Source organism: Natator depressus, chromosome 1 (genome assembly GCF_965152275.1).
Source record: "Natator depressus isolate rNatDep1 chromosome 1, rNatDep2.hap1, whole genome shotgun sequence".
In the NCBI taxonomy this organism is placed as follows: domain Eukaryota; kingdom Metazoa; phylum Chordata; order Testudines; family Cheloniidae; genus Natator; species Natator depressus.
In genome coordinates, this window is record NC_134234.1 from 29,430,971 (window position 1) to 29,458,605 (window position 27,635).

Consider the following 27,635-nt stretch of genomic DNA (forward strand, 5'->3'; position numbering starts at 1 on the left):
TAAATGTACATTTCTCATTTAAAAAAAAAATCAACAAAATATAATCAGTAATTCAAATTTATAGGTGTTTGATGTGTGCAACATTTTTACCATATTTACATGTATTTATCTAACACACCCACACTGTTTATCCAGAATGACTAAAAGGTTAGAGCTGCAGGCCTTTATTTATTCAAATAAAAATATACTAGCTAAGTTAAAAATGGGAATACATGTAATTGCCTTCTGATATGCTAGAAATTTACTTTCTCACACCGGATGCTCATTGTCCATTCTGGCCTTAAAAAATCTAGGAATTTACCAACAGTATATACACCAGTCTTTGAAAGGAGGTGGTCAAAAAGAGCACCTACACAATCCCCTCTTTCACAAATTTCAGCACAAACACTAATGCCCAGTTCCCAAGAAGCTATTCTGCCCCAAGAACTGACTCCAGTTAGAGAGACTGAGGCAGAGAGCACATGCTGTTCTGCTTGCGGCAACTCCTCACAAAATAATTTGCATCACAAAACTAACACAGAACTTCTTTAAAGACTCAAAGGTGCTCTCATATTAAGAAAAGAACTTGTAAGTGACAGCCCTATCTGGTGGCTCCTGCCATAACAATTAAGTACAGACACTGTTTAATTTTCTTAAATAACAAGAAAATTAAATGTAAAAAACAATATTAACGGATAATTTAGGTCACAAATTTAAATGCAAAAATTTTAAGAAATGAAGTTACACTTCTCTTATTAACATTAACTCTCCCACATTGCACACACTGCATACTCAGATGGTTAATAGAATAGGATTTAAAAAAATATATCCTCCATATATGCAAATTAATATTACTTTACAGAGCATGTTTAAATTTTGTTGACTTCTATTCACTTATATCCCTTACCATTTCGTTAATGTAGTCTTGAATTTTGTAGTGATCCGTTTAAGTATATTAAATCAGAAATCTAGAATTTTATTTGATGGAATAATGTTGCAATGGAATCAAGATTTTCCATTACTGTATTTTAAGAGGTATCATTAAGTTCCTCTCCACTCTGCAAAAGGTAACATGTAATAATGGGACATGGGACTAGTTGGGAAAGGCTGCTAAGCAGCGTACATCTCACCCACTTCAAACAAATGTGTTTGGGACTCGCTGGGAACTCTAGCTGGTCACAGAAGCAGAGCTGGGAAGGAGCTGTTTATTCTATGTGGCAATGCTGCACTACTAGTCCCCATGTAACCCTTTGGAGCGAATGCATGTAGGGTTCTGAAATATCTCTTTGGCCACAATTCCCACCAGCTTCTTCCTTTCCAGATACCACGTTACCGGACAAACCCATCCACAGCCTTAATTGCATTGTCTTACCTTTGACAAGGATATCCTGGTCTAAGTCCTAGGAATTAAGGCCAGGCTTTTTGGAAATCAGGGAAAGCCCTCTCAACCCCCCACAACTGCTTAAACAGTGTTCTGTTGCAAAGTACGTGCCACTACTCTGTGCACATGTAACAAGTAATGGCTAATGTCACTGCAGCTACTGGTCTGCCCTCACCCGAATGCCTTGCCCTGCTCCTTGTTTTGCTCATATGGGGGGGAAGACTGAAAGGGCCAAATTCAGAAGTGATGCACAAGAGCTGGAATGTGCAAGTCAGTAAACGGGGATGTGCCTAAGCTAGTGCAATCCACACAAGCCAGTAAAAAGTGTAATTACATTCAGATGTCTCAGTTTTGCCTCCTGATCTGTCTTCTTGCAGCAGGTTCCCCAGTGCAAGTACATTTTCGGTCTTTCCTTGCTGTGATGGATTTCTTGCCAGAATGATAATCAATTTGTTCCTGTACTTCCTCTACAGTGAGGTGAATATTTTTTCTATTATGGACTAAAGAAACTATTTTTTTAAATTAACCCCTTTTTATATTGGATGGGGAAAATATGAAGTATGTTAAAAAATAGTACAAAGTAGACATTAAATGTAGTATATGGTTTCTAGCCAACACAGGAGTAGGCACATACCTAAAAGAGGAATCTTCACTTACTCTACATTAAATACTGGTTATTAATAATTCTTTCTTGTATGAATGAGAAAAATTGTGAAAAAGGTACAAAGCACATTCATTTTTATTAAAATGCATCCCCTATTTTGTCAGTGTAGTTTAACTGACTAGGTGGCAGGAGATATCTTCCATTACGCAGTACAAAACTACATGTGTTTCAAAGCCACTTTCCACAGTTGTTGTTCTTAACAATGATGTGCTCAAGGCTTTTATACATGAACAGTGTAAACTTAAGCATGGTAAATGTTAGAGAGATACAGAAAACCTCTTGACTGCTAACAAAATATGGGGTGGAAAAATCAGTGTCATCGCCCACTTTTGCAAAGGAGGTTAAACATACAGACATCTTGTAGCAGAACTGTATTCATCTGCGAAGATGAAGCCTATTAGAAATGTCAACAAAAAAAAGTTGCACGGAAGGAAAAGTAGTATGTAACAAAGTGGTACTGTGTAATAATTTCACCCTCAAGTGTTAACTATGAAAACCTAGGGCACAATCATAACTGGTGCATGGTGTGCATTTGACAAGGTTGTGTGTAACATGGCACACAGCTTGTTCTTCTGGTGCACTGTACAAGAGGCCTGGTCTTCCTAAAAAGTGATGTGATCAGGGCCAAGTCTAGTAGGATTTTCCTCAAGAGCCTGATCCAAAATCCACTGAAGAATATAGGTGTCTGTCCCTTGACTCTGACAGGCTTTGCATCAGGCCCCAAACAGCAATGAAAAAAAGGGGGGAGGGAAGCAAGTCATCACTGCAGAAAGCATAGTTAACTCATACATTTGCCAAACACCTTATGGGATCATATATAAGTGCTAGCATGGGAAAGCAGGGCAATTGGGTATCTACCAGAGGTATTCTGGAGGGTGATTACTGTAGCGACATATTTGGCATACATATTTTATTCTGACAATATGCAGTTAGTGGCATGAAGATACACTGGGACCTCTGTAATTGAAATGTATCAATGCTGGGATACTGCCTGTGAGTAGATCACGTACTTAAATATGGATTAATTTTACAGTGTTGAGTTACAAAAAATAATTTTAACCTCAGACCATCCTTGCAACATGCTCAGCCATAAAACCACCATTCCCAGGGAGACAAGCATGTATGACTACAGCAGTATTATAATACCGAATATATAGCACTGTTAGAGTGTAGGTTCTCTTCATAGGTATGATCAGACTACACCCCAAGAACAACATTCACTTTAATATCTGTTCCTGCATAGGGTATAAACAAATGGCTCAACAACAAAAAATGTCCTTTACTTTCCCAGGAGGTAAGAACAGTTTGAAGTAATTATCCTCTTCCACAACTCAATCAAAAAAGAGTAGCATTTACCTTTCCTCTAGTCACTAGTCTCTTTGCACTGCCACTGCCTGCTTTCTTTTATGTGCAGCAAGTGGGCCAAGGGGTTAATGTGCACCACATCACCTAACTCTTCTTATATCTCTGAAGAGCCAGAAGAGAGAAAGTTGGGTTAGGGTTTTACATGTCCCAGAGAGGTACTACACCCCACCACACACGCTAGTAGACATAATACAAACAAGGTTTTGCACACCTTCCCACCTGTCAGCCAGGCGATTACTGTTATTAGTTAGTTTTACAGGAATTATCCACCTATCTTTCTGTACATGGCAGTAGCTATTGTGCCGTCTATACTACATATAGCCACTTTCACATCAGCTGCTATGGCTAGATGCAAATTGCGTATTCTAGGTCTCCAGAGATGGGAAGTGAAGGTGGTTTTGACACTGGATTAACAATGAATGTGTCTAGTTACGTTTCATCCTCACTATAACCATGCTAACTTGTTACTGCTCATATTTCAAGTTTACAGGGATGTGATGGGACACAATTTATACTTTCTATTAAAGTATTCCTACCCCAAAAAGGGTTAATTGGGGCTTACCATCTCAAGTACTCTGCCATGGAGCTGGGCATCAATACACAGAAGTATTATTTCATGAATACACAGGGACTTGGATGCTAGTCTTTTTAACCACAAAGGAAAGTTCAAGTGACCTATGCATAACAGAAGTTGTTTACTTCATAAAACATCTTTAAATCACTATTTTTACATTTAAAATTAAGGGGTATAAAAGAATATGCTGTTTTTTCTTTTCATATATTTGGCAATTTACAGGCACAGCTACAGACTTAAATACAATGCAGCGTAAGAAAACATCCTGAAAAGCATTTGGAGATTTTTTTTGTGGACAGGTGGATATCATAGCTAATTAGAGATTTTTATAAAGCTTCTTTCAAAGAGATGCATGACCACTCAGTCCATTCTCTCTTCTTGGAAGTAATCTGCATCATTCATATATTCTTCCAGATGATCATATCTCTGCATATAAAATAAAAGCTATGTCAATTCATCAAATACAGCAACTGAATGAAGTAAATACATTGCTTGTTGTGCCAAGCTTAATGCATAAACAAAAGCAGCAGTACTGATTCAGAAGCAGAGAGAACCAAAGCCTATTTGGTAAGCCTGGCTCTACTCAGGTAATTTGTCCTATAGTGTTTCATGAAGCTTTAAGAAATCGAAATAATTAAGAAAAACTGATCCTGATACAGAAACACTGGAGGCTTACCCATGAAATATATTTCACCATCTAGGTGTACTTGCACCACTTACTCAACTTTTTTTTTTTTTTTTTTTTAAAACACACTTTTAACTAAGACCCCAGTATTGTAACATGTAGCACATGGACCGACTACTGCAGCAGTACATACATATTAATATATTTTTATTCTTGTATTTATTATTTTGTTATTAATAATGTTACATTATGCATTTTGTTAGGACATTAATATGGGCTCATTTTGCCAAAAATATTCATGCTTTAAAAACTCATTTTAAAAAGGGCCCTATTTCTATTGGAAGTTGTCCATTTACAGACAAGCAAAAATGGGTCCATTCCAAGAGAGGTGGCCTGAAAGTCACATTTTTAAATGGAGGAGAATAAATGGCCAAAAGAAGAATTTGCTTGGAAGTTTGAATCTGAAATCCAGCAGATGAAAGTCTGATAGACTAGTATATAAGCTGGAAGTATTTTAAATGGCCCAAGCAAATCCCTCCTTTGTCTCCGATTTACACTCCCCCCCTTTAGTTTAAGGATTTCCCTCCTTTCGGTCAAGTTACTGGGCCTTTCCCCAATAGTCAAACTCACATATTGTCACTGGAATTTGGCCTGTAGAACTTAACATTCTCAGTTACATTTGTGTAACGCTGTTTCCTTCATATCATGCTTTGAATTACACTTGTGCAAACTGAGAATCTTTAACTATAATTGGAACCAAATAAATTATTTTGCTGGTGCTGTGGAACAGAATCCAGTTCCCTCATCTTACCTGTCCAGCAGTGCTAAAAAGAGTAAAAAAAAAAAAAAAAAAAAAAAAAAAAAAAAAATCAGTAAGGTACTCGCTTACTTTTGTGACTAAAATAAGACTGATTATTTGCAGGGAACAGCTTTGTTCTGTAAGTAGGTACTATTTTTGAGTCACTTTTCAGAGCAGAACTGCACTTTATGGGAAGTTATTACAAGTCTTGCATGGCTGATGTCTACTTTTTACCATCTTGAATGAACTACAGTCAGGAGAGTGATCACTTTAGATAAGCTATTACCAGCAGGAGAGTGGGGTGGGAGGAGGTATTGTTTCATGGTCTCTGTGTATATGCCTTCTGCAGTTTCCACAGTATGCATCCGATGAAGTGAGCTGTAGCTCACGAAAGCTTATGCTCAAATAAATTGGTTAGTCTCTAAGGTGCCACAAGTACTCCTTTTCTTTTTGCGAATACAGACTAACACGGCTGTTACTCTGAAACCTGGCACTACTTCTTACAACTTATTGCTTAGTTAAAGCACGAACATTTTATTTAGCATTGCTGTCACCACCCCCTTTGATACAAAGGAATTAACTCAATGACAGATTCCATCATACCTCCTGAATCCAGCCACTCTCTTCCAATTGACTGAAAAGCCTGTCGACTGTGTCTTTGACTGGCTCATCCTGAATGCCCTCCACCTCTGTAACCGAGCAGCAGCGCTGATACAACTTGTATTTAAAATGTTTCAGATTATGATAAACCCTTGTACGATTTGCACACACGCTGCCAACCTTCAAAACCTATATAAAAGTGAACAAACTTGGTTATCTAAGATAAATTAACGTGAAGCAATGATCACCTCGACAATGCAATGCATGGCTAAATCAGTTTAGTATTTTGAAATAATGAACTAAACAGCCTTTGATACTATATGATTGACTATTTTATAAGCAATGTAGCCCCCACATTCTTTGCACCCCAACCCTACAGGGGCAATGACTGGTGATTCAGTGCAACTGCAGTTCCATCTGCCCCTGTTCCTCAAGAACCACCATTCACAGCTGTGCAGGAAAAGTGAAATGCTGCCAGTGAATCCACCTAAGCAACTCTGTTACAAAATCCCCTGCAATGCTTACACTGATGTTTGGAGGAAAACTGATTAAATCCTTTCTGGTTTATACTTACTACCTACTGGAGTCATAAGATGTAGCCATTTCAACATTCATATTAAATTGTATGAAATAAAGTCTGGATTTATTAAGAATAAAAGCTCAAAAGCCTAAAAATCAAAAGCTATATCAGAGTCACACTAAGAATGCACAACCATTTTGGACATTCGGAAATAAAAAAAAAAATCGCCAGAGATGCACCAAATCCATACATGCATGTTAACTTCTTCCTCTTGCTAAAGCCCATAGAACAGTTTGACAAAATACTGGTTTTAAACGTAACCACAAATTGTGCAGTGCATGTATGGAGACTAAGTTAGCAGCACTGTGGGAACCTGAACCCTTGTATTCCACACTCATCACTATTTTATATCTGGGAAGCCTCTGTGATGCACAGATATAGGTGTTGCATTTGATGGCTTCAACCTTTATGCCTCAAAGAATGCTGTAAAAATCACTGGAAACCTGGGTAATCCATCTTCACTTGCTGTACCATCCCAGAATGCCCAACAATCAAGAGCTGGATTATGGATATTTAGGGGCAGTTGAGAATGTGTATTGAATGTCCCTGTATTCTCTATCCACCTTGCTGAATTCAGCATATTTTTGTATTAACTAATTCAAAATCCTTTAATTTTTTCATTTTACCTTGAAGTTTTCCCAATATGGTACAATTTTAATATTACAGTCTACACCAGGGATCAGCAACCTTTCAGAAGTGGTGTGCCAACTCTTCATTTATTCACTCTAATTTAAGGTTTCGTGTGCCAGTAATACATTAACGTTTTTAGAAGGTCTCTTTCTAGAAGTCGATAATATATAACTAAACTATTGTTGTACGTAAAGTAAATAAGGTTTTTAAAATGTTTCAGAAGCTTCATTTAAAATTAAATTAAAATGCAGATCTTATCAGTGTAGTGTGATCCTTGCCCTTGCTTTTCCTTGCTGAGTTTTCCAATGTCTGGCATGTCTTTGGATACTTTAAGATGCACACAGGCTTCTGAGTGATTAGTTGTTAACCGGCTCTGAGAGGGACATATGACAGATTTCATGTGTGAAAATACCTCTTCACAGGTATGTGGATACAAATGCTGAAAGCATTGCAAACGCAATTTTCTTCAAACAGTTAAATTTCACTAGCCGGGACATCCAGCAGATCAGAATAGAGGCCCCATGATCTCTCTCGGTAGCTTCAAGTGAACTCTGCAGAGCTCCAAACTTTGATGCCCACAATTCTGAGCTTTTTAACTGAATGAGCTACATTTTGAAATCTTCAACACCCCTCCACTGAAATATAGACAAATCCCAATAGCTTTTGTTGAACTTTTCAGGTTTAATTAGAAAAGAAAGCATTGGACCAAATCGCTGGAAATCTTGAAATCTGTCAGAAAATTCTGATTCCAGTTCTTGCATGTACAGTCTAATCTCAACGTCAAATGCAATGCGCTGTTCCACGTGGCGTGATAGTGATGTAAGCAGCAAATCAGGACTTAAAAATATCCCAGTACAGTGGTGCTGGAACAATTTTTAAGGTGGGGGTGCTGAGCTGTGCCCCCTCTTGCCCCTGTCTGCACCCCTCACTACCCCAGGCTGGGGCCAGTGGGCCACAGCTGGGGTCGGCTGCAGATTCCCGGGCCGGTGGCCAGGACCCCAGGGCGGCAGCAGAGCCCCCCGGACCGGTGGCCAGGACCCAGCGCCAGCAATGGGCTAAGTGGGGCCGGGACCCTGGCAGTGCGAGTGCCACTGAAAATCAGCTCGCGTGCCGCCTTTGGCATGCGTGCCATAGGTTGCCTACCCCTGGTCTACACTTTATATCTGAAAACATTTCACTTTTTTTAAGCAAGAAAGATTTTGTTAAAGTTACCAAAAGCTTCTTTAGAACTCAGCCTTGGAAAAAGTCTATATATTGCATTCATTCTAATGTTAATTTCAGATATCTCACTGACTTTTTCCTAATGCTTAATTTGTCTGTGTTAGGTGGCTCTACTAGCCAAACTTGTTATGCCTGCTGATGTGGAATGCACAGAGTGACTTGACCACAAAAGAGAAGAATGAGGAAAAGGCACACCACAACTGTTATGTTTACTCTTAATATAAACAATGTTACTACCACGTTGGCAAGCAGAAGACATGGTCCAGATAATAGGGCACATGGCAGCAAAGCAAAGGACTGATATCTATAATGCTGAACTACATGCGACATCTTGGCCTAACCAAGGAGAGGATAGGAAAGAAAAAGGCTATGCACAAAAACAGTCACTGGAAACCTAAGTAAAATAGCAACCACACCCAGTAGGTATGAAGAGAAAAAAATCCAGAGATCAGAGGGAAAAAAACCCCCTGTACTTGTTACAACTAAAAGGAGGTGTGCTGAGGTGCAGAAGAAAGGGCCGAAGTGAAGTTTTCATCCTCTCTCTCTCTCTGGTGCTTTTCTATAGTTTTTAAAAAAGCCCAAATTACATAATACCATTCATTCTGATCCACTGAGGCTGCACTGACTTTTCCTTCACTCAGTTATTTTCCTGAAGTGCCAGTTTAGCATTACACTGTCCTCTTGCAGTTGAGTTAAGTGCCACGAGAGCAAAGACGGGACATTTGGGTCAACAGGCTGCAGATAAACCTCCAGCACTGTACTAGTGAGCAGCACCCAATACTGACTGGATTATGGATCACCACAGGAGTAAGGAGGTAGTGTGGGCAGCTTCCAAGGAGCCGCTGCTGTTTACAGTAGCAAAATGGGGCAAATCTAGGGTAATGTAACATTCCCTGGTTTGTTTCGTGGCTTCTGAACTAGACTGTACTTCGTCCTCATTCCCCCAAAAGATGCATTTTTGCAGGTCAGGGTACACTATGATGGTTACGTGTTAAAAAAAGAAAAGAAAAACTAAGCTCCAGTTTTTTGATATTGAATAGTCCAACCCAAACTGAAAAGATGAACTGTAATGAAAGTAACTCTATAAATTCAGTATGACATTGTATCTCTGTTCCAAGTTTTAAAATGGCCTGTGCTCTTAAGTGGGATAACAGGCCATCCAAGAGGTGCCCCAACAAAGAAGATTCTGTTTGGTAACACATGCAGGACCTGGGAAGTGTGGAAACTTCAAAAGATTATTCTACTGAAATGTGCCATATGCTGTGGGTCCAGGGATTAGTCCAAGTTTTGTCTCCGTATCTTTGTGAGCTAGGGATTGTATTCTAGCTATATGGGGAAGGGTTACCGAGCTTCATCCAGGAACTAAAGTCAGTAGCAGGTGATTATTAAAGATCCCATGATAGGTAAACAACTCCAGAGAAGAACAAACGAATTGCATATATTGACTAAGACTTGGCTCAACAGGCCCAGGAGACAGAGTTTGGATACAAAGGGTCAGCCTGAACTGGCTGAGTATCCCTCAAACTGACATGTAATTGTAACCAAGGGGGGGAAAACCCTGCTGAATGGGTTTGAAGCACTGGAAACTTACTACGGTTTCCATGTGGAAGATGGGTAACACCTTGTAAGCTTATTATGCATATAGACTGTTTATTTTTTTTGGTATGATAACTCTGTAATGCTTTTGTCCTAAAAATAAGCATACTGTGTCTGTGATAGCTGGCTGGTCATTGAGAGCGTGAACTGCAGGTGCTGGATTCAGCTCAGATGTGCTGGGACAATCACAGTGAACTGCAGGAGGACTGAAAGCCTAAGTCCCTGGTTTTGAGGCCCAGACCTAAAGGGGTATCACCCACTGAGGAGTGATGGCTGGAGTCCCAAGACATAAAGAGGAACCCTTGAGCAGATGACAAAGGGGGCAGAAGTGCAGTTAACCCTGGAAACATTTCACTTTTTACTGACATTTTTCTGATCTTAAACAAGGAGTGGAGATTACATCCTTGTCCTGGATAATTCATTACCTCCTTGAGTTTAGGTGGGGGTTTTGATATCTGCCCTTGGAGACCCATGTGCTTCCCTAAGGCAGCAATACAAGATTTACGATTGGATCGTAACACACACTACACTGACTTTGTCCTCACAGGTCATTAGGATTTACTGCTGTCCTGTGACAGATAAAGCAAAAGAGGAAAACTAGATTTAGGGATATGCTCCCATCACCCTGGTATAGAATAGCCCAAATCTGTTAATTGCCAGACACACTACAAGGCTCATCTATTTTCCCAGGTTTTCAGTGAGCTGCAAGTTATGGTCTAACTGGTTATTTGATTTAAATTTTGTGGATTGGAGTAAGTCTGGATAGGTTAACTAGCTGAACAGGATTAATTTCTTTATTTTTAAATATCTATGCAAGTGTCTAGAGCTTTAGGATAAGTGATTTCAAATATGAATTTTAGATGAAAAGTATCAAGTTTTGGAATTTACAAATGATGCTAAAATAGTGTTGAAAATTTGTTCAAGAAACTGTGAAAGCTATGGATTAATAAAATTCAAGAAGTTCCCTATAAAATCAGATTCAGGTAATCTAAGAGAAATTACTAACTATGCTTATAAAAGAAATATTGATTTTCTGTAGAACAGTATTTTTGGAGTAGACTTCATAGAAGAAGGTATACATAAACCTGAGATCATGCATGAAATTTAATATTAATTTTCCATTTTATGGTGGAAATGTATAGTATTTTCACCAGGCACTGGTTAATCAATAATTACTTGCTTCCCTCTACCCAAGGTTCTTCCAAGGTTGTAGCTCCAGTAATGTGAAGACTGATGGTGAATAAAGATTCAGACATCTGAATTCAGGGCAACTTAAAAAAAACAAAAAAAAACAAAAAACCAACCCCGTGCACACCACCCTGGGCGATTAGTTATGATGATGGGATCATCTCAGTGTTTCACCATCTGAAACGTACAAAGCACCAACCAAGAACACAGAAGAACTTAAAAAAAAATTACCTGTTTGTCATGCAACATAAAGTCATCTGTTTCCAATGTTCTATAGTTGTACAGCTTTCCGGACAACACCACGGCAAATTTACAGTACCGATGCAGTTCACAAGCTTGACAGGATCTATTTATTGGAGTCTTCATTACTATGCGGACGTCAGGGTAACAATCCACTCGCTCCTACAAAGATATATTACATAAAACTCTTCAACAGGCTATCCCCTAAACCAAGGCAAAAACTCTTGACTACGTGAGCTGCTGAGTACTCTCATCTCCAGTTGTCTTTGCGGCACTAATCAACCCCATTTCATATTTCCATTTATTTCATTTTATTTGATCCTATTTCGATTATTCTCCTCATTCACATGCATGAGACTGAATTATTTCACACTGATTTCATATTCCAAGTTGTATGAACTATATTTTGAATTTCTTGGAAGATATAATGTTTTTGTACTGGTGTGTTTCTTTAAAAGAAATCTACAAAAATTTATTGTGACAGTACAACCAACTGTCAAAGGATGCTCTTTGAAGTGCATGTGTGGGGCATCTACCAAAGTCAGTGGGACAAGTGTTAATACATCTTTCAGGGCAGAATCTAGCTAGAAATACAGGGAAGTAGCCATGATGTATTTACACACTACCCCTCAACATTCAGATGTGTATTATCATGTAGTTTGTGCAACTAGCTACTGGACACATGTGCGAGAATCACAACAGTTTAAAGTGTACAGAAATGCCCGAATACTAAGGGGAAGATCATGCCCCAAAATATGGAAAGACAAATAGTTATTAGGATTTGTATTTTCAGTTAGGAGTAGAGTGTATGAACATTTTTTTTTTTTTTTTTGACACCTGGAGCCACTTTATTGACCAAGACAGAAGCTATACCTTATATCGTTCTTTCCAGCGACTTCTAGAGATTAAGTTTTCAAGACGAGGTTGAATAAAGCGATCATCCAAATAATGGAGTGAGGTTAGAATTTCTTGTGCATATCTCTTTTGCCTTGTTCCATCTGTTCAAAGAAAGAGTCACTATAATACAATATATGATGTTCAGTGAACGTATGTGTTTCTTCCAGCCACGAAATCTTCAGGGAGATGAGTCTACACACTGAAAAGCATCCATATAATTATTTACTGATTGAAGAACAGTAACCTCAATGATTATTAGGGATATTTACAATAAAATCTGTTGTCCATGAAAGCTACACAAATCATTTAAATTAACTTTGGTATATGCATAAAGACACCTGTCCACAGCAGGTGCTGCACAATAATAAAAAGTAGAATAGAAATAAAAACTCAAAATATGAATAACTGCCCAATCAAAGATCACAATCTGAGAACAGTTAATCTCAAAATATAACCACTCACACTTATCAAAAGTCTGAAAAAACAGATGCTCCTGTCCTTTTCCCTACAACGTTTGTAATGTAATTGCTTAATGAACTATATTTATACAGACCCTTTAAGTTAATTCCTAGACAAAAAGCTATGTGAAGAGGGAGTTAGGGTTTGGAGTACATGATAGTAACATTACAGTATTGTAATTAAACCTAAAACATTTATTACAAACTAAGGAAATCAAAATATTACATAAAGAAGTTCAAATACATTAAGCATATAAACAATCTCAACTTTCCATTCTTAGCGATATCATACTAAAATGCACTAATCATTATTCTATCTGTGGTCACAGATTAAATTACAATGGATTTTTAAAACACATAGGTTTCCCCCCCCACCCAATTCTCTTGCTCAATGATAACATCACAGAACAAATTAAAGTTGGATACCACTGGTCTATATAATCATATCTTTACTGATTGTTATACCTAATTATCTTAATTACAACTAATTTCCTCAAACATAGCACATGTGCAAAATTTCAGTAATTTTTAACTATGTGGAAAGTTTGAAGAAATAGTGCCTGTTAGTCAATTATTAAGATAGTTCAGGACAAAGTGTGACACTGTGCTAAAATGGGTCATTTAAAAAATATTTTTAACTCAAACTAATTAATATATTTACTTGTAAGTCCTCTTTGGAAGATGTTGCACGTGACAAATATAGAGTAATTCAAAGATTCATATATTCCAAAGCCAAAAGGGACCACTGTGATCATCCAGTTTGACCTCCTGTATAGCACAGGCCACAGACCTTCCCCAAAGTAATTCCTTGAGCATATCTTTTACAAAAACATCCCATTTTGATTTAAAAGTGGCCAGTGATGTAAACTGTTCCAATGGTTAATTACTCTCAGTTAAAAATTTGCATCTTAATTGCAGTCTTCATTTGATCATGTTATACCTTTCTCTACTAAATTGAAGAGCCAATTATTAAATGTGTTCCTCAGGCAGATCGTAGTCAAGTTACCCTTAACTTTTTCTTTGTTAAACTAAAGAGACTTACTACCCTGAGTCTACATCGCTGTAAGGCATGATTTCTAATCCCTTCATCATTCTTGTGGCTCTTCTTTGAACCCTCTTAAATTTATCAACTTCCTTCTTGATATGTGAATGCCACAATTGGACACAATATTCCAGCAGCAGTTGCACCAGTGCCAAATATAGAAATAAAATAAATTCTCTGCTCCTAACTCAAGAGTCTCCTGTTTATGCATCCAAGGATTGCATTAGCCCTTTTGGTCACAGCATTGCACCGGGAGCTCCCATTCAGCTGGTTATCCACCACAACCCCCAAGTCTTTTTCAGAGTAATTACTTTCCAGGATAGACTCCTCCATCCTACATTCTTTGTTCCTAGACATATAAATTCACATTTAGCCATATTAAAGTCCATATTGTTTGCTTGCTCCTAGCTTACCAAGCAATCCAGGTTACTCTGTATCAGTGATCTGTCCTCTGTTATTTACCACTCCTCCAGTTTTGTGTCAACCGCAAACTGGATCAGTGATTTTGTGTTTTCTTCCAGATCATTGACACAAATCTTAAATAGCACAAGGCCAAGAACCAACCTCTACGGGACCCTACAGTACATGTACTCGATGATGATTCCCTATTTATAATTACATTTTGAAGCAGTTTTTAATCCATTTAATGTGTGCCATGTTAATTTTATATTGTTCTAGCTTTGTAATCAAAATGTCATGCGGTCAAGTATCAAGTCAACACACCTTACAGAAGTATATTACAAACAGTATTACTTTGACCAACCAAACTCGTAATCTTATCCAAAAAAGATGTCAAGTTAGTTTGGCACGAACTATTTCCCATAAATCGATGCTGAGTGGCATTAATCATATTTAATATAATTCCTTATTAATCAAGCCTCATATCAGCTGCATCAAAGGACAAATCCCTGATACAGAGAGGAACTAATCCAGATTTCAAAATACTTTCCAAACCTTAAAGAATTAAGCACTACAGCACTCTTTTTAGGGTTTGTCCACACAGTAACTTTGTACAGCGCATTAGCCTGTTGCACACTTTCACACCCTGGCTCCACTGTGATGCACAAAACTCCACCAAATCCTACTGGAACCTAAACTCAATCGGTGTCTAAGTTTTCCCTAGGTGCCCATATTTCCCCCTCTGAGCATGTGCACTGCTACCTCCCTCTAAGCTTCTAGACACCTATCTCCCAGCGTAAGCGCAAGGGCAATTCACAAACGGGGAAAGACAGATATTGGTTAACTTAAGTCTTGTGTGGGACCCTAAAAGTTAGGCATTGTAAACCTGAGCATCATGGTACCTATGGGCAGATCTACACTTCAATGCAGCTGTGCCGCTGTAATGCTTTAATGAAGACACTTTAAGCCAATGGGAGAGCTCTCCTGTCGGTTTAGTTCACTCACCTCCGTGCAAGGTGGTAGCTATGCTGGCAGGAGAAGCTCACCTGCTGACATAGCACTGTCTACACCAGCGCTTAGGTCAGTACAACTACGTTGCTTGGGGACATGGATTATTCATGCCCCGAGTGACGTAGTTATACCCAAGTAATTCTGTAGTGTAGACCAGGGCTAAGTCCCTTCGTGGATCCCACCGAGAGGCTTTGTCTACACTGACAACTGAACAAAACTTTTTGTCATTCAGAGGTTAAAAAAACCCACACCCCCGAAAGACAAGTTTTGTGTACAAAAAGCGCTGGTGTGAACAGCGCTTTGTCAGCAGGAGCACTCTCCCGCCAACAAACAGCAGCCGCACTGCATGCCTTTTAGCAGCACGACTAGGTCGCTAAAAGGTGCATAGTGTAGACAAAGCCTAAATCTCTACACAGCCAAACCCTTAGATTATTCTCCGCACTTCACAGATGGAGTAAACTGAAGCAGAGAAAGGTTAAGTGATTTGCCTAAAGGCACACAAGCACGTCGGTGGCAGAACTGGGAACAGGACCCAGGAATTCTAATGCCCAGACCCACACCAACTACCAAACATGACTTCCTTATGCATAAATACCATAATGTTTTACCCCACAGGCATTACATTTTCTGCCATGTAATGTTACTTACCATACAATGAGTTCAAAAAAGTGTCATCAATTGTGTTGATGAGGAAAGCTTTTACAACTCTTTGGAAGTGGACATAATGGTCACAGCGAGAGACTGGAAAAAATGCAACCAGATAAAGCAATTAACAATGTAAAAAAGCCTCACAAGGAACAAATTTGTATACAGACCATACAAGTTTCATGCAAAATTTGATGAAGAGCTACCTAATCTCAACTACTATAAATACATTTTTTAGAAGTAATTTTTCAATTATTCAATTTTTCAAAATTTCAGTTCAATATAACTTCCAAAGTCCTGTTTCTGTATAAGATCTTTCATTTCAACAGTGCCTTTCATCCCAAACAATATCAAAGAACTTTACCATACAAGCCTCTACATACATACATACATATCCTTCTACTAGCTGATTACACCTTGGAGACAGCGGTGTAACACAAATTCTCTTGAACAGCACATGGCAATAACACAGAATAGTTAATGACAGAAAGCAAAGGATACTGTATCCAAGAGAAACTGCAGGAGGAACTTCATGTAGCTACCCAAGAATAGCAATTACCTACAGCAGAATTCAGCCAGAACATTAGGGTTAACATGGCTGGTTCTGAAGAATGCAGCAAGAGTTTTAGTAACCACAAGAAGCAAGAAGTTTCGTGTCTGAATGGCAATTTGATACCTAACGTCAGGGGCTGAATAATTTACCCCACATCTAACTAAAAATACATGTACAGCACCTTACCAACCACTAACCCCCACCATAAAAACAGTAAGATAAAGGAATAAAATGATTGTGTATGGAAGCTACAATGCCTCTACAATAAGCTATAGCATTTTTGAATTTTAAATTTTCTACTTTCAAGCTATCACGCACTTTCATACTATTTCGAGCTAATATAGACATGTTCTAACAAACACCAAATCATGGATTTACAAGCAAAGTATTCATATCAACTTGTTGCTTATTTTAACCTTACAGCGTGGAATGTAATATTCCAGTAATTGGAATTTTGATGTAGCCAGTTCTTTCCCTTGTGGTTGGTTTTCATCCTCAGCATGTTCTGCACATTCTTCCTCATCCTCAACTATAAAGTCTTTCATACTATCATCGTCATCATCAATGTCACTGCTTTCTGTTGGTGTGAGGGGTAAATGATAGGATGATTCTTCTATTATTTCCACATCATCATCATCAGAATCCTAAGTAAATTAAAAACATCTTAAAACAAACTATCATTTCAATACTTCCCCTATGAAATTTTCAACATTTGCATTGCTTAGTAAAATATGCAATTTTGTGTATACCCCCTCCCCCCACACAAACACACGTTTTGACCTTTGATTATTGCATGTTCAATTAACAAGAAGGGAGATTTTAATTGTCCAAACAAAAGAAAATTTACTTTCATATGTAATTCATATAGATGTCTAGTCCTGTGTCTGTCTGTAGCAATTTTTTTAGCTCTAGAAGTCTAAGCTACCTCATTTAGGTAGCATGTTCCTCCATTGAGGAGGTTTGGCAGCCCCCTCCAACGTCTCTGTCAAGTCCTTTTAAAGAAAAGGAATTTTAAAAGAATAGAAAAAATTATGGGGAGAAAAAAAAGGGAACATATCCTTAACTATTTGGAGAAGATGGACAGATGAGTTCTAATGCTATACAGTCTTCTGGCTGACTATGAGAACAAACAAAAGGAGATCTTCAGCCCTTGGCAATAAAAGAAAAACAAACCAAAACTGAAGGCATCAGAGACAGTACTACTGCATAGTTGTAACATGAGTCCCTTGAAAGTGTAGGGGATGAAGCTCTTGCAACTTTTGGGGAGCTCCCAACCTATCTTGAGACTAAAATTCTGTGAGGTGATATGTATGAAAAAACAAAGTATTTAATTTCAGAGGTAAAAACATACCTCACAATATTTACTATTACTGGATGCCTGGGTTGATCTTTGTCTTGCGAGTTCTTTCAGTTTCATTAGCCGCTTCTGCTTCCCATTAGTCAAGTCTTCTTCTGTGGTAGCGGTTTTATGATGTTCCTGTTCTTGAGAACACTCATCTTCATCCATTATGCAATAACGTTTAGCAAATACTTTTCTAACAGGGATGTCACTGTCATCACTCCTGTCACTGTCATACATCACAGATGTGCTCGACCTCTTACGCTTTCCTGGAGTGATGCATTCATCCTCCACATCCTCTACGACTGTGTCATCATGGCTTTTCTCCTCATGATCTGAAAGATTATACCCCTTAACTACAGTTTCTTGTTTTTCAGCCACTTCATCTTCTGATGTAGATGAGAGTCGTTCGTCTTCTGAAGCAGATGTGAGTTCATCACTATCAAGCAATATGGTCTCTCTTTTAGTCCGCCTCCAATCAACCCGAGATTTGGATGCTGGTTCTTCTATTCTTGTGTTCCTCCTTGTTTCATATCTTCTGATAACTGGTTTTGTTTCCATTGAAAAGCTACCGTAATAATAAAAAACAAACTATATTTACCAAAAAAACCAGAGTACCTATGATGCCAAGATATTCAAAACAGTATGAGGGTATGCATTATTAACCTAATAAACCTATGATTAATGGTATGCTTGGAGAAGCTCTCAGACAAAAGGGCCGAGAGTGCACATCAATAAATTCATGGTAAGACATAACAATAACATTTTTGTAAGGTATCAAAAATTATACACCTCCCCCCCGCCCCGGCCAAACACCCCACACACCAGGCATTAGAAACAGAGAAAATAAAAGTGAGAAAAAAATCCCATAATCTGAAAGTTTTAATTTAAATTTTACATTTAAACATACAATTAGGTGTTTAATCAACCTTAACTCTGCCCCTTAGTGATGTTCACAGGAAAGGCGTGTGTAGAAAGAACGGAACAGGAAAATACTACAAGAGAAAGGTATCCATCCATAACAAAAAGTCTCATCTCCTTGGTAACCAAAACACTAGAATGCTTTACTCTTATGTTGCATCTGATGAAGTGAGCTGTAGGTCAGGAAAGCTTATGCTCAAATAAATTGGTTAGTCTCTAAGGTGCCACAAGGCCTCCTTTTCTTTTTGCGGATACAGACTAACAGGGCTGCTTCTCTGAAACCTTACTCTCACAGGGCAGCTGTCCAAACTCTGGCTTCTGTAGGACCAGTCTTTCAGACAACCTTATGGTGATATCCCTGCATTATACCCAGCACAGTCACTTTTTGACTGGGAGTTTCGCTAGTTTATTTCAAATTCTCAACTCTCCAGCTCCTCAGACCCCAGCCTGGGGGTGAAACAGGGCAAGGGCCATTCAGTCCTGAAGAACCCACGCCACGGCAGAAGGCAGCGGAGCAGAGGAGCCCTGTGATGCGGGGACTGCAAGGAACTGCACGGGCCCTGGGGTGAGCGCTTTTGCACTGGGGGCCTGACCGGCTGAGGCGCTGAGCCCACCCCTCGGCCGATACACCGCGGGAAGCACCGTCGCCCCTCCGGCCGTCCCGCGGCTACTGCGCGGCGAGAGCGCTCAGGCCGCCGGACCCGCCCCAGCCGCAGCGGCGCGGAGGCGAGGCCAGTCGCCTCTGCCCGTCCCAGGGCCGTCACGGGGGGACAAGTGCAGCTCGGACGCCAAGAACAGGCGGCTGCGCCTTCCGTGACACCCTCCCCCGGCGACGAGAGCAAGGCGGGAAGGCAGCGGCGGGGCCCGCCCGGCCTGCGGCCTCCAATACCGCGCCCCGGCCGGCGCGGCAGGGAGTTGCCGCCGGCTAGATGTGCTGGGAGGGGCGGCGCATCGCCCCGGCCCTGCGAACAGCCCAGCCGGCCCCACGGCGCGCACAGCGCTGGCGGGCAGTTTAACCGTCAGCGCTCCCCGCGGAGCAGTGCCCCCCAGAGGGGGTGGGGGAGGGGGAGGGGTTCCTCCCTCGCGGCAGCCCAGCCAGGACACCCCCGGTTACGGACATTTAAAGGCTCCGGCCGCGCGCCCCCCAGGAGTCCCCGCGCCGGCTGCCGTTGCTCCCCCAACGCACCACCCACACACTCCCGCCTTCAAGTTCAGCGGCCTCGCAGGCTTTGATTGGCGCGTTCCGCCTGTCACTCACTCCCGCTCTATGTTGACGGAAGTGCTGGGAGGCGGGTCGCATGGGGTCACGTGACCTGCTGCCTGTGCCAGCTGCCTGGGGCGGAGGTTGAGGTTTAGGATGATGTCACTTCCGGGGTGGGAACTGTTCCCCTCTGAGGCAGAAAGGTCCCGAGGTGTTGGGCTGGGTGAAAGAGGCTCTTGGGGGGGGGGGGGGGGCTTCTGGCCTGGCTGTGACCGGCACTGGGCGGGCAGGGCAGGGCAGGGCAGGGCAGGGCAAGGCGGGGCGGGGCGGGGCGGGGCGGGGTGGGGTGGAGAGAGCGCTTGGGAGCAAGGCTAGACCTTGCACCCACTTGGCTTCAGCTGGGGGACAGGCTGCTGGCACAGGCAGGCAGCATGCCGGGTCACATGACCCCATTCTAACCGCCTCCCAGCACGTCCCCGTGGGGGCAGGGGATCAGCATGGCTTTGACTGGCCCAGGCAGTGGAAAAAGACCCTGGGGGCGTGCAGGTCTGGCCTGGAAGAGGCATGGTGACCTAAAGGAGACAGTGGGCAGGGGGCTGCAGCGCCCTGAGTTGGCCCTCTATGCACATCAGCCCACGTACCATGATGAGAATTGCAGGCAGAATATGCCTCACTTGGTGGAAGGGTGAAGTAGTGGGCATGCTTCTGCCTGCATCAGAGACCACTGGAGGCCAGGGTCCTGACCTGGCTACATGTCGTACTGGGGGCTGTGCCTAAATCTGTCCTCCTGAGGTTCTTTCCCTGACTGTACCACAGACTTCCTCTGTGGACTTTGATAAGTCATTTTGACAATGTAGGCATGATTCTATATCCCCCTGCACTGTGTATCATCATTTATACCAGTGCTAAGTGGGTGTAAATGCTACTGTTGCTTTTTGGGAGTGTTTTACATCCACTTTACACCACACAGGAAAGGCAATGCAGCCCTATGTCTCAGTTACCCATGCCAAAAAGAATACAGGATTTTTTTTCAATCGATAGAGGATTTTATTTTCATTTTAAAGAGTAGTTTGGGCATGTTGTAGGCTGTTGACAAGTATTCTCTATTGCAGAGGTGGGCAAACTACGGCCTGCAGGCCACATCTGGCCCGCGGGACCGTCCTGCCCAGCCACTGAGCTCCTGGCTCAGGAGGCTAGCTCCGAGCCCCTCCCCTGCTGTCCCTTTTTCCCTGCTGCATGGGCAGCGGGGCTGTGAGCTCCTGCTGCTCTGAGCACCATGGTAAGGAGGGGGTGGCGGTGGCGGGGGGTTGGATAAGGGGTAGGGAGTCCCAGGAGGCAGTCAGGGAGCAGGGGGCGGTTGGATGGGGTGGAGGTTCTTGGGGGGGAGGGGGGGAAGGGTCAGGGGATGGGGAACAGGGGGGGTTGGATAGGAGGTGAGGTCCTGGGGGGCAGTTAGGGGCGGGGGTGTGGATAGGGGTTGGGGCAGTTGGAATAGGGAGCGGGGGGGTTGGATAGGGCAAGGGATTCCCGGGGGGGCCTGTCAGGGGGCAGGGGTGTGGATAAGGGTTGGGGGGGCAGTCAGGGGACAGGGAGCCGGGGGGTTGGATAGGGTTGGGACGGTTTAGGGCGGGGGGGTCCTGGGAGGGGGCGGTCAGGGGACAAGGAGTGGGGGGGTTGGATGGGTCGGGGGGCAGTCAGGGGGTGGGGGCCAGGCTGTTTGGGGAGGTACAGCCTTCCCTACCTAGCCCTCCATACAGTTTCTCACCCTGCTGTGGCCCTTGGGCCAAAAAGTTTGCACACCCCTGCTCCATTGTCATGCCCAACCCCCCCCCCCCCCCGTCTTTATTGGCAGAATTGCATTTATTTTTCAAACAGTAAAGATTTGACTATTACTGCCCTTGCCACTGTAAAAATCTACTGCAGTTTCACATTTTGGGGTGCAGCGCAATCAGTGGATAAAAGAGATATATAAAGAATCATTACATATTTTACAGATATTTCAGAAGAGCGATATGATGTTTTCTGTATCACGCAGTAAGGTCTATTAATATTTTCATAACAAGTTCATGTTGTCAATGATACTTAACTCTCAAAATTTGAAATCATGAAGCTTTCCCTTATGTTGTGTTTCACTATTTCGTTTTGTGTCACAAGATGGATCAAAATTAGCCTTGTAAAAGGACCACAACCCAGCTTCTCAAAGGTTTTTAAGAGCCTAACTTCTATGGAAGTCAATGCTTTTGGGGATCTGCACCCAGTTTCATATCTCAACTATTTATAAATTCACAGTGATTAAGCCAGAATATACCCTTAGGTTGCCTAGTCTGATCTGTATATTACAAGACATTAAATTTCACCAAGTTACGCCAGTACTGAGCCCAATAACTTGTGTTTGACTAAAGCATATCTTCCAGGAAGGCATCCAGTCTTGATCGGACCGCGAAGAGATGGAAAAATCCGTCACATGTCTTAGAAGTTTGTTCTAATCGTTATCATTCTCAGGTATGGGACCTGATGTTCAGAAGTGCTGAGCATCCACAGTGCTCATTGATGTCAATGCTCAGTACCCCGAAAAAGTCACTTCTGTAGTGCTTAATTCTGTTCCTATTTAGCTTATGGCAAAAAATCCTCATTGACTTCTATTAGGAACAGGATTGGTCACAAACTACTAGGAATGGAACTATTAATAACAACTTTCTTTAGTTTTACAATACATTAACTTAAATTGGTGTATGCATTTCTAAGTAGATTTAATCACATGAAGAGTTTGAAGGGGGAGTAACAAGCTGTGTTTGAGTTACAGGTCATTAAAAAAACCACTGTCCTGATTTGAGATGGTGTTTTTTCTATTGTTTTTGTCTCCATCTAGCTTAAATATAATTTCAGTTTTCTTCAACCTTTGTACAAACAAAACCAAACCAAAATATTCTCCTTTGCCTTCAGAGCAAACTTGACAATTCTAGTTTTCCAGCCCATATAATTTTGGGTTGGAAATCAAGTCTTTACAGAGGAAGCTAGTTGCAACTTTGGAGTAGCTACAGCTGCTCCATAATATTGCACATCTGGTGGTGATATCCATGTGATAAATTGTATTTTTCATGCACTTTTGACCACTTAAGCTGCACTCTGCTAAGTATTCTATCCTCCTTGGGACTTACTCAAAACAGTTGTAACCTCCCACAAAAATGTTTCTTTTGGGATAATCTCCATAAGTCATGGCTTTGCCGCTTGTAAGTAATTTGGCTATTCTGAATAGCCATACTCTACGTTTAATGCTATTCCTACTCCAAAAGTCAATAAGGCAGGGCAGCATTTAGATATACACTATATATAAATAGTCTATGTACACACATACGTAGAAGAATATTTTTGAACCAAGATTAGCATTTTATAGTATGGAAACCAGCAAGTAGTTTGTTGGGTAGGAATTGAGACTTCATGACCTTTGCAAAGCATTCTTTAGCTGGAACGAATATTACAGTTGCACTGATCTAAGGTGCATTGATAAATATTGAATCTTGTTCTCAATTTTATTTTCAGATGTAATTGTTATGTAGACATCTGTGATAAATAAAGGTGGGGATACCTCCCTTTGATGGACACCCAGCCAGAGAGTTAGCTGTAAAATCCCTCTTGGTAGCTGTTCTTTACTTGCTTTATCTGTAAAGGGTTAAAAAGTCCCCAGGTTAAAAAAAAAAAAGTGGGCACTTGACCAAAAGAGCCAATGGAAAGGTAGAACTTTTTAAAATTGGGAAAGAAACTTTCCCTTTGTCTGTTGTTCTCTGGGCTGGAGGGACAGAGCAACCATGCTATAAGCAGCTTAAGCCAGGTCTGATCATAAATCATCAGATCATGCCTAGAACTACTTATCTGAACTCTAAATGTGTAAGTAAATCAGAATGTTTAGCTAGACGCAATTAGGGTTATTTCTTTTATTTCTTATTGGCTTGTGAACTCCTCTGTGCTAACCCCACATGCTTTTGTTTGCTTGTAACCTTTAAGCTGTGTTAGGGGGCTTATTCCTTCACCCACTTACTTCCCTGGTCCTTCTGTTATGAACAGAGAGCAACAATACCAAAGTCCAAAGGTGCAAACAATTCGATGTTTACTGGGGTGAAATTCCAGCAAGCATGATTCCAGTTTCCTTCCCTAGTGTCCCCCTTCCCAGCTCTGACACCACAGAGCCTTACCTGTGTCCCTGTTCCCATTTCTGCCCTTAGCAAAACATGATTCCAATTTCCCCACCCACACACTTCCTGATTGACTGCAGACTATATAGTAAAACTTGAGTTCTGCTTAGCTATACCTTAACCAATCATTTTCCTGAAATTTAACTAACCAATCCTAACATATTGTAACATGATTATGTAACCAATTATATTCCACCACCTTAATTAGTTTACACCCAGCAAAATTAATTATACAGCAGACAGAAAAAATCACAGAACCAGACAGAGACCATGCAAATAATAGCAAAGTGGGAACTGTAATGACAAAACAATACAGAAGTGAGGATTTCACATCCCAGCTATTGATAAGTGAGTTCTTGCCAGACAGGATGCTATCAAACTAAGTTTCCTTTTACATTTTCTAAGCACTTCCCTTTCTCTGGAGGCGATAGGCATTATCAGGACAGGATTGTATTCCTAACAGCCCAATAGCACCTTATTTCAATGTGATTAGTTTGGAATGTGAGGATGTGACCATTCGCTTCCCAGCTTATGGCTGCCTCTGCTGCTTAGCCAAAGGCCTTAGCCTAAGAACAGGGCCTCAGACTGTCACAGTAAGAGAAGGACCTTACACTGGCAGACAGTGATTTTGATTCTTTTCTTTATACCTCTATAACTAGCTAAGTGATAAGAATACACCTAAATTCTTAGAGTATAGGCCTTTATAGACAGGCCCGAATATCTGTATCCTAACAAGTTGAACCCCCAAGAAAGCTATTTTGGGTGCTTGATTTTTGGAATTGCTCTTTTAAAATCTAGCAAAAGCCTAAATTCCAGATGTATATTCTTTTTGTTTTTAATAAAATTTACCTTTTTTAAGAACAGGATTGGATTTGTGGTGTCCTAAGAGGTTTGTGCATGTTGTTTGATTAGCTGGTAGGCACAGCTAATTTTCTTTGTTTCCTTTCTCAGCTCTTCCCCAGAGGGGGGGTGAAAGGGCTTGAGGGTATCCCACAGGGAGGAATTCCCAAGTGCGCCTTCCTGGGTTCAAAGGGGGTTTTGTTGCATTTGGGTGGTGGCAGCGTTTACCAAGCCAAGGTCAGAGAAAAGCTGTAACCTTGGGAGTTTAATACAAGTCTGGAGTGGCCAGTATTAATTTTTAAAATCCTTGTGGGCTGCACTTCTGCACTCGGAATGACGGAGTTGGGATTCAGTCTTGACAACATCAATTTGACATCCTTTTTTCCTGGATAGGTATATTCTTTTGAGAAAGCTATAACAGTTCAAATCGAAAGTTATCCAGTGTGGTAGATAACGTGTCTGTCTTTACTACCTGGAAGTTGCAGTTTATTCTGGTTGAGGTTCAACATTTATTTAAAAAAAATGTTACTCAACCCAGAATTGTTTTTCCTCTGCTTGGTCTGCAGTAGCACAACAGATACTGGTCCTACAGAACAGCCTATTCCTATTGGCATTCCTATTGCAGCAAGGTCTTATTCACATGCAGACCTTTCAGTATATTATTGGAAAAATAGGTGATAATAAAAATCAAAATGGTAGGAAATAATATGAACTGAATGGCCAAACCTTGTCTATCTTATTTGCACAGTAATGCCATTGGTCATTGTAGGAAGCATATGAAATCAAAGGGTGGAAAGGAGTTTCTTTAGGTGGTTGGCTGCATTCCTGTTTGAAAAGATTATTTTAATGCTGCTGGGATTTTATTGTATAATCAATGGTGTGTGAGGGTGCCTAGAGTCCTTCTTGGGTAGGCATTTTTCATTATTTTAAGTCTAATTACATTATAAAATACTTGTGTAGATAAACAGTTTAGAAATCAGGGTACATTTCATTTAAATCAAATTAGTGATTTAAATCATGATTTAAATCACTAGTCAGGAAGATTTAGCTGGGGATAGGTCCTGCTTTGAGCAGGGGGTTGGACTAGATGACCTCCTGAGGTCCCTTCCAACCCTGATATTCTATGATTCTAAGACTTGATTTAATCATGGATTTCTACATAAAAGTGCATTCTTTTGGTTGTTATAACCTTAATACATATTCTTCACAACTCAGAGATAGATGTAGGTTTCATTTTTAGAAGGTACACGCAATACATTTCTAGGTGTTTTATTTTGAAAACTTTTCGGATTAGTTTTACAGCTATATCAGAAAATGAATGATTGTTTGGTTATTTCATTTACCAAAGGTAATTGAAGCAGATAGTTCACCTCCCAATGACTTCAAAAATATCTCCAATTCAACAGGTTTTAACCATTAATATTTGGAGGATTTGCTTGCCAAGCTGTATTAGGAGGAGAACATCACCAGACAGACATTTAAACTGTTTTATTTAACTAAAACAACGTTATGTATTCTGGATTTTTTTCTTCAACAACAAACATATAATATTTTAACAAACAAGCATATGAATTTTTGAATTTAGTTAAACATTCAAGTTTTTTAAAATCAGGTTTGTTTTTGTTAAAATTGTTTTTAACTAAAATAGTTAAATGAAATATAGTCGATTTAATTTTTTTTTTTATTTAATGTCAGCCAGGTCAACATGAGAAACTTAAAATGTTGGCTTCTGCAGCTAACTCAGTCATCTTCACCTTAATTTTCCTGTTTGTTCATAATCTCGAAAAGAAAAACAAGCTTTCCTGCTTTTTCAGGTCTCAAACGATTTCTCAATTTGGAATGAATTAGTCCAAAGGAAGAATATATTCTTTCCACACCAGCGGAAGAAGCTACTGCTGTTAAAAGTGAAATTATCACTTCAACAGTCTCTGAATCCAAGTGCTTAAGTGACTTCCACCAATTCGCTGGTGTGACTTTCTTTAAAACACCATCAGCAAGCATATATTTCTTGAATGGTTCTTATTCCCAAACTGGGTCTCTTTTATGGCCTGCTGCCGTTATAGGTTTTCCCTTCTAGTGAGAGAATGGTATGGTAGATCTCAAATCAATGAAGGCTACACTCAGAAAGACCTCAAGACTTCTGGAATATGCTGCTCAAACAGTTTCACTTTTGTTTCTACTGCCTGTCCCTCCCTTCTCACATTTATCTCCAGACTTCTTCTCCTTGTCCAGATCTATTCCACCCCTAACAATCTTCTATTCATTGAACTTTTTGAAACTTTGCACTTTTAGAGAGAGGTAAGGGATTGACTCTGTGTACACAAATTTGCAGAGGAACAATAGGGCTGAGGTCTGTTATTTCTCACCTCTATATATTTATTTATTTAAAAAACATTTTTACTGTTAACAAGCATGTTATCTCTGGAGACACAAATCCACAGTTTGAGAACTGCAAAAGTAAGCATCTCTGATGGTATCTTCTAGACTGAGCACTGGGTCCCATTGGGTAGATAGAAAGATTAACCTAAATAATCTATACAGAAGCCCGTGGAACCCCATAAAATTGGGTCCCTAATCCATGAACTATTGGAACCATTTACAAAACTTTTCTTAAACGTTACATGACTATATTGTCTCATACTATAGAATTAGAAAGCATAATCCCTATTCCATGATGAGATATCTTTGAGCTATAAT

At 40.6% G+C, this 27,635-nt stretch overlaps 1 protein-coding gene across 5 annotated transcripts; it reads right to left on the reverse strand.

Moving 5' to 3' along the window:
* Window positions 1-2,129: 2,129 nt before the first annotated feature.
* CCDC82 (coiled-coil domain containing 82) lies at window positions 2,130-19,907 on the reverse strand. 5 transcript variants are annotated; one of them, XM_074957040.1, is made up of 8 exons: window positions 19,826-19,907; window positions 17,799-18,354; window positions 16,869-17,091; window positions 15,898-15,990; window positions 12,316-12,440; window positions 11,434-11,604; window positions 5,991-6,176; window positions 2,130-4,389 (listed from the first exon to the last, which is right to left on the reverse strand). In XM_074957040.1, the coding sequence occupies exons 2-8, from the start codon at window positions 18,345-18,347 to the stop codon at window positions 4,324-4,326; spliced, it is 1,413 nt and encodes a 470-aa protein (XP_074813141.1). In that variant the 5' UTR covers window positions 18,348-18,354; window positions 19,826-19,907; the 3' UTR covers window positions 2,130-4,323. The 5 variants fall into 5 exon arrangements, with proteins under 5 accessions (XP_074813141.1, XP_074813157.1, XP_074813149.1 ...); XM_074957056.1 differs by lacking the exon at window positions 19,826-19,907 and adding an exon at window positions 18,995-19,370; XM_074957048.1 differs by lacking the exon at window positions 19,826-19,907 and adding an exon at window positions 18,722-19,370.
* Between the last annotated feature and the right edge of the window lie 7,728 nt (window positions 19,908-27,635).

Bases quoted from the DNA above. Each gene is read 5' to 3' on its own strand.
- CCDC82 (XM_074957040.1), bottom strand. From the start codon at position 18,347: ATGGAAACAAAACCAGTTATCAGAAGATATGAAACAAGGAGGAACACA. The intron at 12,441-15,897 runs GTAAGTAACATT...TTCTTTGAACAG, and splicing joins TTTTTTGAACTCATTGTATG to ATGGAACAAGGCAAAAGAGA. The intron at 11,605-12,315 runs GTATAGCTTCTG...ATATCTTTGTAG, and splicing joins GCTGGAAAGAACGATATAAG to GAGCGAGTGGATTGTTACCC.